The sequence below is a fragment of the Cinclus cinclus genome, chromosome Z, assembly GCF_963662255.1.
Source record: "Cinclus cinclus chromosome Z, bCinCin1.1, whole genome shotgun sequence".
NCBI classification, from domain to species: Eukaryota; Metazoa; Chordata; class Aves; order Passeriformes; family Cinclidae; genus Cinclus; species Cinclus cinclus.
The window spans coordinates 58680686-58692321 of NC_085084.1; the positions used below are offsets into that span (position 1 = coordinate 58680686).

Sequence of the window (11636 nt, forward strand, 5' to 3'; positions counted from 1 at the left end):
AATCAGTGCTCAGTTAGGGAAGCGTGCAGTACTCCTTCACTCCTCACTTATATCTTTTCTTTAAAACAAAGAGCTCCACACATTCAGAGAGGGTTATAATAACTGTTTCAAGGACACAGAAAGGAACAAGAGGTTAGCTGCAGATAGTGAATAATGTGCCCACGGATAGTAAATTCTTAGAAATTCCTAGTACATTTTCTGCTCCTGCTCCATTCCTTATCTCAGTGTTCATAATAACAAATGGAAAGCACAATCTGGCACAGATAACTCTAAACCTGAATGCACATATGCAAATGCCAGTGCCACAGAGGAAGAGCTTCCAAGGCACAAGAACAATCAGATGTGCTGACCAGTCCTGTTACCTCAGGTGGGAAGAGAATCTGTGCTAGGACATGGTACACGGCAAAGCCTGTCCAGCACACAGCAAACAACACTCGGCAGCTATCTTGCTCTAACCAAAGATCTGTGTCTGGAAACCTCATGTGGTGTGAAAGAACTTGAACAGCAAGAGGGTGAAAACACAGAAAGCCCTATGGTGAAGTATTTTTGAAAATAAAATAAAACTTTAAAAAACCTTAAAAACAAGAATTTAAATATTCTACTCCAAGTCCTTTTGGCAGAAAAAATATCTCTTCTGAGATGTGAAAGAAGGATAGAAGTAACTGCTGAGCTTCCTGTGCTTTGCATCCATCTCAGGGCTGAGCAGCCTTTTACTCTCAAAGTAAGGGAGTCAGGGTAGGTCATGACCAGTCCCTGGCACTCCTGCTTCCCTGACATACTGAAGAAACCTCTCCCCAGCCCCTGCCTCTGGTGAAGGCAGCCCTACACAAGGTTCAGAATACCACTCGCACAGAAAAAGAAAAGCAATCTTCTCTGAGGATTTTCCAAACCTGTTTATAATTTCTATTTGTTTTTACAGTTCCAGTGAAGCATCAGACAGGACTGAAAGCCTGACAAGAAAAGTAAAACTTCTTAATTCAGACACTTTGAGAACTGCTGCTAGTTCTACCTTATTTCACCAAAATGACGGAAATACCAGCCTTCTGACAAGCCTCACTGAATGAGTATGCACAGTACTTCAAACACTAACTCAGTTAAAACACAGGTACCTACACACATGCATGCACATACAAAGCTGCAATAACGAGTATTTCTTGAAAAGAAGAGCAGGGAAAGTGCAAGCTTTGTAAGAGAACTGGAGAATTAACTGGAAACATCTAAACAGGGATGCAGAACCCTGTAACATTATGATTTATTTAACACAGTCAAACAATGGCTAAAGGCAATGAATCATGTAAGAGATGACAAAGCTGCAGGAGATTTCTGTCATCTACTTTAACCTGAACATTGATCAGAGTTTACCCCCGTATTAATCACTTGAGATCATAATCTAACACACTCTTAAACACCTCCCCTGATTATGCTTCACTTACCCCCTTGTCCTTATGCAGGTCACTCCATTGCTAATTGCACTACTAGTTAGGAAAAAAGTGTCTAGTGTCTAATTTAATTTTGCCTTTTTTAGTTTCAAGCCATTGCTCCTTGTTATGCTGTCTCAAGCACTGTAAATAATCCCTCCCCCTCCTCCATATTATTACCTCTCAAATATTTATAGACTGTTTATATCCACCCTTAGTCTCCTTTCCTACAAGCAATACATCATTTTTGTCACCCTTCCCTCTATCCTTTCAGATTTATCTACGTCCTTTTATAATGAGATGCTCAGAACTCCTTTACCATTTTCCCAAGTACAGTGAACCCAAAGCAGCAGAGAGAAGCTGAAATGCCCATCCCTTCTTGCTTCACAACCAACTCCTTTTTTCGTAACTCTGAGCAAAACACGTTTTTATAGGAATTGAAAATTACAAAGGCACAGCCACCACACTGTGGAGTGCTTTGTTCACTGCATACTTGTATCAATCTGGAATTAAAAAAGCCTGTTCAGGATAAATTTTACCCTAAATCAAGGGAAGATTGATCAAAGCTCCCACAACATTTACTTAGTCCAGCCTGAAAGTGATTTATTACCTAAGAAAACTACTACACAGGCAGAAAACCACTTCCAGTAACTGCTTCCCAGGCCAAAATCTAACTTGTGCTGCAGCAATCATGTCAATCCAAGAGTCCATAAACTCTTGAAAGAGACACATGCAAATATGATTTTTCTTTCATCTTAACTGCAATGAACTGGAGAAAACCATATGATGATGATGGATTAGTTGTTCACAGGTGAAGGACACAGAACTTTTCTCTTTGCTAGCTGTTACAATACAATAAAGACAGGCCATGTTTGATTGTACTCCCCACTTCTGAACAGAGATTTGTTGACTCTGAGAGAAGCCAGGGGAAAGCACCAGGAAGCAATGGAAGGAGGTTGGCAGGACCTAGCCAGCAACTAAAACTGGTAAAGAAGCAGCCATGAGTGCAGCAGGAGAAAATCATCCTTAGAAAGCTGTGAGGAGACCAAGAGAAAAGCAAAGAGCAGGACGATGGACCAGTAACCACTGCAGACCCACCAAGATCTCCGAGGGCATGCAAGCCATCATGTTAGCCCTAGCACAGGCAGGCAAAGCAGCTAGTGCTGCCTTCTTACTGCTCAGCCTTGTTGAGGCTGCTGCCACCTGAACTATCAATCCCCTCCACCACCTGTCAATCCCCACAATGCTAATTCTGTTTAAAAAAATCTACCATCGAGCATTACTAGGTCAAAAGAGTTAAGATTTCTTTCACAGCAAACACTTATCAGTACTGAGGCTGGCAGAACTTCAAATTTAATGTTGACCTAATGTCAATGCAAGCAAGTAGAAATTTCAGAGATTCACAGAACAGTCCAGTTTGGAAAGGATCTTTGGAGACCAGCTGGCTCAAACTTTACTCAAACTAGAGCCAGCTTCCCAGTTGAATCCTGTTGCTTATACACCATCCAGCCAAGTTCTGAGCTTCCCCAAGCATGGAAGCTCCAGAACCCCTCTGGATAACCTGTTTCAACCCCTAAGCAGTCTCAAAGTAAGACTGCCATAGCAGCTTTCACATGATCAGTTGATTAAAATGAGGCTTTTAAAATGAAACTGAAATTCTGACAGCACATGACACTATACTATAAATACTGCTAAAGAGCATTCTTTCAAAAAGAAAATTTCTCACTTTTTAAAAATCAGGCTATGATACTTTCTATTATAACAACTAATTTTTTAACTCATCATCTATGCAGCATAACAGCTACAAAATCATGGCATCAGTTTTTGAAATCACAGTACAGTGATCAAGCAAGTAAAGGAAGAGTAAAGAAGGTGTGGTAGGGTTTTTGCAGACAGCTAGGGCACTAGGTTCAAAGGGATCTCAGTACCATTATATATTAAGCATTGTACTACTGCTATGACCCCACTATGGTGTGCATTTATGAGCAGATAAAACCCCTTTTATTTGTCAAAGGCAGTACCTACTTATACTATTTTGTTTCTGTCAAATATAATAAATGTAACAAAGGGAAATAACAAATACAAGCTTACTATTCAAATTGTTGAAAATTATGTTTGTCAACCAATGATACGAAGAAGGCACCTGCACGCTTCTGTCATTACAAAAACAACAGGGAAATGACCCCCACAGAGCACAGGACCAGGAGCTGGAATTTTGCATCACACAGTAATCCCATCTATACTGGACACTTCTAAACTGGGACAGTAACAATGCAGAGCAGGAGAAAGGGGTGCTTTCCAGCACCTTCCAGCCACCTGGTGATGCATCTTGCAGCCATTCTACTGGCCAAATGCCAAACATCACCCTTAGTCTGTGACAAGGACCAAATAAAATGAAGCAAAGGTGAAATGGATTCTCCTTCCTTCAGTGTGAGCAGCTTTCTTTTTTTCAGTAAACTCTAAGGTGCTTAGTGACCTCATCTGCCTCCCCCCTCTGACCCCTAATGACTTCTAAATACCAGAATGAGAAAAGGCTCTGAATTGACACAAACCAGTGGACAGGTGTCTTCATGTAAAATGAGAATGTTTGAAAAGCACATTCTACGTGCTTCATCAATAATCTTTCCTCAATTTTGCACATCTATTATCCTAGCAGGATATACTTATCCTACAGAAGGAAGGCCAATTACGTCAAATGCCCTGGGATAACGACTTTTGCTGCTCTGTAAAATTAAATGTCCTTTTTTTTTTCAGCAGTCTACAACTTTTTAAGGGGAAATGCACAGAAATTACAAACTCCGTCTGTAAGACACTCTACTAATGCCCTGAAACCATGATCTGCTCCCTTCTAGCCAGCCTGCAAATTCCCAGTTTGCTTTTCAGTGTGAACATACACTTGCACCCAAAGTAAACATGCTTGACATGGTTAATGTTCAAATACTTATGATCATGATAATTCATTTTTTTTTCCTTTTTCAAAAACAGTGAGTCACAATGGGATCTGAAAAACTGCCTCTGGTCTCCAGGTGTTATACTATTTCTGATCTGCTAATAAAATGGATACAGCAAGCAATGACTCTCTCTCTCTGCCACTATGTCTAATTGTGTGACTCCTTCACACATCACTCCTCTGCTGGCAAACAATGCTCCATGTGATGGGAGTCCAAAAGAAGAATTGCTCTCATAAGCCGAAAACCTTAGAGAAGGAACAGAATTATCGCTGTCAATAAAAAAAAAAATCACCTCTTGCCCAATCTAATGTGAGCCATACAGGACATGCTGCACTCCCAGGAGCCACCGCTTCCCCTGGGGCTTGCAGGGAACTCCTGACTCCCATTGTAATGAACAGTTCCACTTCCTCTGCTCGCTTTTGTAATAATTACTCTAAGTTCTTGAAAAATCAGCAGCTCAACCTACCAACCCGAGACAGTGACACTTGCTCTGTTGGGTTCTCTTATTTTGCTTGCAGTTTAGGGTAGTTATAAAATCATAAAACAGCAACACAAGAATCCATCAAGTACCTGGTCCTGAAACAACCCAACATGTAAAGCCAGAACTTATGGCACACATCAATTTCTCATCTGAAAAAAAAATAAGATTATATGCTGAAAATAGAAGCATGAGAATATTTAGGCTATATTCCTCACCACAGCCTACAGTGAAAAGCTACCATACTGGTTTGGAAAAATGCAGAGCATCTTCTCCAGCTTCAGAGTAGCACACAGTCATCAGTATCAAGTCAAAACCCATGAGTACTTACACTGCTTTCAGCAAATGAAGCTACCAAAATTAATAGAGACATTACTATATTTATACAGTGTAGTCACCTCTGAGCTAAGCACAATGTCTGTTGCTACTCAGGCACCCAAAAGCAAACCTATGAACTTGATTTCCTATTCATTTGCAGATGCTTCCATTTCTGGTGAACTAGGTTGACGCTGTCTTGACTCCTGACTGTAATCACATCTTGGTTCTGGAGATGAAGCTGTGTATTTTAAATGCTGTCACTCACAAATAGTAATTTATTTGGACACAAATAACAACAGTTAGATATTTAGTAAAATGCCTGAGAAACAATGTATTTAGACTGTTCAAATTCCATGGTAAGAAAGATGATTCCTCTGACCAAAAATAGTAGAACAGTTCAAATTACTTTAAAATTAGGCAGTTTTGCATTTTCAAGTACTTATTCAAGCATATGAATTGCCTTAAGCTTGTTTGGTCAATGTTTTTCATTAAAAGACCGTAATTTAATTCAATTAATTGGCACTTATTAAAATGGGATTAATAAATTAAATACTGTTATTTTAAAAACATTAAGATCAAAACTTTTCCCAGATATTTCAACAGTAAAATTATTTCATTCTTTGGTCTTTCTGTGTAAGCAAGGATCTGCTTGTTCTCCTGAGCTACACACAACCTCTGTATATTACTGAATATACTACTTTAATCTTTAGCCAGCTTTTTCCATGTCTATAGAAAAAGCATGCAGTAATGCAAATATGAAAGGAGTAACTGCATCAATTCAAAGGTGACACTAACATAATGAAAACAAAAAAAAGCTAATAAAAAGCTATTTATTGCTTTATTAAGCAGTTCTTTTAAAAGCTTCCCAACAAAATTCCTCTACGATGGTCTGAAACTGCCTGTCTACACTAGATCCAACAAATTAATCTGACATACTTTTAATGGCCTGCAAAACAGAACAGCGTCACTTGACAAACACACACATGCTCGTCCTTTTATTAATTAATGCAAGGCATTACCTACTTTAGAATCATCTTTCTATCTGGCAAGTATATTCACCTGTATTACTGGCATGTGTACAGATGATTTAAAATGAATGAAATTTCCTTTTATCTCTATCTGTTTGCCTTTTTCCATCTGTACACAAGAAATCAATTACACCAGCTCCCTTCTTCTTTCTTATATATATTCAATCACTGTATCTGTCAGGCATAGTTAGAAAAGGGAAAAAGCAATTTGCATAGGAAAAAAACATTTTGCCTAGAGTCTTCACTTGCCTAGCATCTTCAAATCCCATCTTTGCTTAGCCATGCTTTCACTGAATATACAAATACTGTTCTTTGTTGTTGGGGCTTTTTGGGTTTTGTTTTAGAAGTGTTAAATGCAATATACTAAGTTGTGGTAAAAGAGAAAGATTACATCACTCTTTCGTAGTTCATCACACCATGCCACACAGAATCAATGTGCCACCACATCAAATCATGTAAGGCTGGCAGATCTCGGTTGCTGGGGTTCGTAATATTACCTATTTTACTTGGCTTCTATACAGTTCTGAAAACTCTCAAATTTTGAAGAAGCTACACAGGCAGCCAAAACCCAGTTACTATAGTTACCCAGTTACCTGTAGCAGGAGTACGTATTTTGGGACAAAGGACAAAAGCTTCCCATAATTCTCTACTTGCAGTCATACAGCCTATTGAATTCTATTACAGCACCAGTCTATATAAAAGAAATTTTGATTTTCAAGTAAAAATAATCAAATAAAATACTGAAGACTGATACTGGATCCTTCCCTTCCACTAACTGTACCAAAAGTACAATGCTGTGGTTGGGGAGAGGACTCTCCATAAGCCTGTCACTGCAAAGAGGGGAACGGGTATCAACAGCAGGCATAAGCGGTGCTGGCCGTCATCCCCAGCCGTGAGCATCGCTCTCCCAGCACTTTACCTGGTGGTGTACTAGCTGCTGTCATGGCTGTGCTTGTCGAGTACACTGCGCTGCTGCTTTCCAGCGAGAGGCAAGAGCTGCCACCACCGTTCTTCTTAACAAACGTCTCAGGGACACTGGGCAGGGGCACTGGGTGGCTGATTCCCAGTTCCTCCTCCTGAGCTTGCTGTCTTCTTAGTGCAACCTAGGAACAAAAGACAAGACATAGGGCATGCTCTGCGGTTTTGAGCACAATTTGTACTGGAAGCAATGAATGACTCAGATTCAAAGCTGGTTTTTCACTCGTTGTACCATAGAGTAGAGCTGATCATAGAATCATTAAGGTTGGAAAAGACCTCCATAACCACTGAGTCCAGTTTTCAACCGAACACCATGTCAACTAAACTACAGCACTAATTGCCAGGTCCAATTGTTTATTGAACACCTCCACGGATAGTTCCTGCACAGCCCCTTTCAGTACTTGAACTATTTCTATTCTTCCTGATGTCAGCCTGAACCTCTCCTGGCCCAACATGAGCCCATTTCTCTCTTCCCATCACTACTGTCTGCCTTGTAGAAGAGGCAGACCCTCATCTGGCAACAACCTCCTTTCAGGCAGTTGCAGAAGGTCCCTCCTGAACCCCCTTTTCTCCAGGCTGAATAAACCCAGTTCTCTCAGTCACTCCTCACATGGCTTACTCTCTAGGCCCTTCACACAGTCCAACCAGTGGGTAGAGAAGTATATAGAGCTATCAAAAACCAACCCCTTTTTGTGTCCAAGCACATATGAACAAGGCTATGAAATGCTGGTGACATACAGATCATCCTCCACCGAGGCCAGATGAAGATGTGTAACAACTGACTACACTCCCCCAACACAGCTGCTCTTGGGGCAAACACACTGTAGAAAGTGTACTCACTACCCTCCTCTCTGCTGATACACAGCTACTGGGGTTAAGAAGTTAACCCCTGTTTGCAGGGTTCTGCTGCACCTCTTATCAATATAAAGCAGCTCTCCAAGAGGGTTTGTACCTGAATTTGATGCTCGATCCAGGCCTGCTATATTCCCTGCTGGCTCTTGGCTGGAAATGCTGTCCTTCAAGGAAATTTCAACAAACAGTACACTGTACGGAGAGAACCACTATGGAAGAAGCAAATGCAAATGCAGGGTACCATCCTGCAAACATCTCAGACAGCATCACAAAGATTGAAGACAGCTGGGCAGGTCTGGAGACTTCCCATTTCTTTCCAATACTGACAATGTTTCAAAGCCTACCTAGTACTGGCCAAGACTACAGGCACTACACAGTCTGGACACGGGTGCAAACAAACCATATTCATTGCTTACAGACAGCCCCTTCTGCCTCATCTGAAGTAGTAGATCAATTTAACACATCTGTCCACCCATGCCACAGCTGTCTGGGGAGTATATATATGACACTGTTACAGCTACCTACCTGGCTACTTTTGTCAGGTGACTGACTTGCATCTTTACTTGAACTTTGGAAATCTGTTCCAGATTACAGACTGGGATCATGGACTTTTCTTGCTGGAAATTCTCCTGGGTATCTGGTAAAGGACTTGCCTACATTTTCATGTTCAACTGCCACACTTTTTCCTAATACAGATGTATACTTCTATGAGTTAGTATTAGCCCTAGCAACAAGAAACATCCCATACAGAAGGTGCAAACTTGCAAACACTACTGTAACTTTTATTTCACAAGCCAATATCCTTGACCTGTAAAATTCCACCAGCATCAAGGGGCTTACTGCAGAAATATATCAAAAGGGGGAAAGACAGACTTTCAATGTGTAACTCCTACACAGATAAGGTTTAGCTAGGGAGGCTTTCAAAGCTACTTTCACATCCTAGGCAGGGAAGAAAATACCCCCAGGAGGACCATCACCAGAGCCTGCTAGCAGGAGGCACCCACTGCCTGACAACAGCAGCTAAGCAGCAGAGTCTGTGTCGAAGGGGGGACACTTTGCATGGGGAACAACGCACTTTGTGCTCCCTTCCCCGAGGCAGACAGCAAAGGGATTCACGTTTATTTTTCCATGGTTCACACCAAGGCAGAGAAAGTGCTGGGGCGTAACAACGATTTCTGACTGCCATACCACCAAGGAGGAATTGTTTAAATGCATGAAAACTTACACTCATTGCATTCTGAGGACGTTTTATAATACCTGCAATGAATAACAGAATAAAAAAGCATGGAAAGATTTAATCCAGGGCCGCTTACGTTTTCAAAACCTGTCAGCCCGACATACATTTTAGGCAGGATCACGAAGCTCTGAGAGCACATCAATTGCAAACTTGTGGGTGGGTCTGGTATCATTCCATTCACAGGCACCACGAACTCTAATATTAGCCTTGTCAATTATTTCCCGGCAGGGGATCGTTTGCCCTAATGACGCCCCTCGCAGAGTTCAACTGTTCCAGCAGCCGCTCCACTACACGCCCAGGACCCCCTTACGGATGTTTTTGCAAGATGAAGACCGTAACAGTTAATACAGCCCTATATTTACACCGCCAGAACTCTTGACTTCAGCTAGACTACCCAACGAGAACGTTACTCCTTCCCTGAACTGGATACCGTTTGTTTTCTTATTTTTTCTTATCTCTTGTATTTCGGAATAGTCGGAGCCCTCGTTGAGATTTAAAATGACCCATCTACACAGCTATGAGAGGAGCTGCTGCATGCAGAATTTCTAACAATGCCGCTAAAATAGACCCCAAAAACATTAGAAAGTTAGAAATGCGCTCAACTGAAGCCACAGCATCAGGAAATGCTATTTACACCGAGTCTGGAGCCATTACCACAAAATATTCTCGATAAGCAATTTGTTGGCCAGATTATTAATTTTCAAGGTAAAAGCAAGCTGGAAAACGGGCACTGACGGTGGCTCACGTCGTCCTCCATGCATGTTCTACAGCCCCCCCCCCCGGAGCTGTCCACAGGGCCGGACTGCACCCGGCTCGGAGGAGCGGCGCTCGGCCGTGCCCGGCGGGCACAGCTCACCCCTGCCGCTCGCCCCGACTGCAATCCTCCGCGCCTTTGGGGCATCTCCCATTTTTATGGGGGGAAAAAAAAATAAATTACTTGCGAGAAATACAGCCCGAAGTCTGCCTAACATAGGAATGCAGCGGTAACTCCTGGCCGGAGCGAGGCTCCCCGCGGCGGCGGTCTCGCAGTACACCGCATCTCGCCGCGGCCCCTTGGCTCCGACGGACCCGACCCCCCGGGCGCGGAGCACAGCCCGCTCGGGCACAGCTCACCTGCGCTGCCATGACGCGCTGCCGCTCGGCGATCAGGCTGCACTTGTTGCACTGGCAGTCCCGCCACATGCAGAAGCGCTTGTGCCCCTTCAGCGGCGAGGAGTAGCCGTGATTGCGGCAGCGGGCACACTTGGGCAGTCGCGGCCGCTTCTTCCCCGCTACAGCGGCGCCCCTGTCCGCCGGGGCGGCCGCCATGGGGGCCGCCGCCTTCCCGAAGTTGTTCGCCTTGTCCCCCGGGCCCGCGACGTCCGGGGGCTTGCTGAAGGCCGGGGTGTCACTGGGCATCGTGGCAGGCGGGGTGCAGCCGGGAGAGCAGTCTGCGCGGTTCTGCCCCGTCCCGTCCCGCCACTCCGTTCGTTTTGGCGGGCAGCACCAGGCGGGCGTCGCCCCTCCTGCCGCGCCTCCCCCACCCCTGCTCCGGGGGGTCCTTGTGGCCGCGAAATCCTGGTTGCCCCGAGAGAGCAGCCACCCTTGCCTTCGCGCTCCTCCCTCCCCCACCAGGCCGGCCTGCGGCGGGAGAGGCGGGCCCCGTGCAGGCCGGTCCCCGTTAGATGCTTGGCGAGGGTCAGGGTGGCGTGGGGCCCCGAGGTGCTGCGGGGCTCGGCTCAGTCGCGCTGCCAGCCGGTCCCGCACGACAGGATGTCCGGGTCCCCGGCTCCGCGGCCGTCCCGCGGCCTCTGCCCACCCTCCCTGCCCCTCAATGGCCAGCGGAGGCCGTGTTCATGGTGGTGATGCCAGGCGAGGTCTGCGACAGTAAGGTGGAAGCGATCCAAAGAGGCCATGTTTAGGCCCAGTTGTTTAGTTGTCCCTAGGCTGGGCAGGTCAGATTTGGGCAGGCGACCTACTTGGCCTGGCCCAGGGAGAGGTGTGACGCCCGAATAAAACACCCAAGTTGCCGTAGCTCAGCTACTCTGTCGTGGGGCTGCTGGCGTCTTGCTGGATTGCATCCTCCCTTTACAGGTTACCTCACACTCGTAACCTGCAATGTATATAAAGACACCTTGATCAATATCTGTGTGGGCAGGTGATTCCAGAAGGTTTAAGGGCGAGTGAGAGCATGGTGGTAACTCGGAAGCCATCATCTCGAGCTGCTGTGGGTGGCAGAGCAGCTGAACTCTGCAGGGGAAGACAAGCGAAGATGCTTTTTTCTTCTTTACATAGGCCGCCCTTCCAACTTGGCACTATGTGATTTATAAACACATGCAGCTCTACAGATATTATTTACAGTATTAATATTTCCTCTGTTACACCTTTAAATCTTTC

General features: G+C 44.4%; 1 protein-coding gene across 1 annotated transcript in view; it reads right to left on the reverse strand.

Annotated features, from left to right (window-relative positions):
* The window catches only part of DMRT1 (doublesex and mab-3 related transcription factor 1), a 57358-nt gene extending 46700 nt beyond the window's left edge, over positions 1-10658 (reverse strand). Inside the window, exons 1-2 of the mRNA XM_062513112.1 lie at positions 10374-10658; positions 7113-7296 (exon numbers count right to left, since the gene is read on the reverse strand). Coding sequence (XP_062369096.1) covers positions 7113-7296; positions 10374-10658 — 469 coding nt within the window. The remainder of the gene's footprint in view (positions 1-7112; positions 7297-10373) is intronic.
* Positions 10659-11636: the final 978 nt, after the last annotated feature.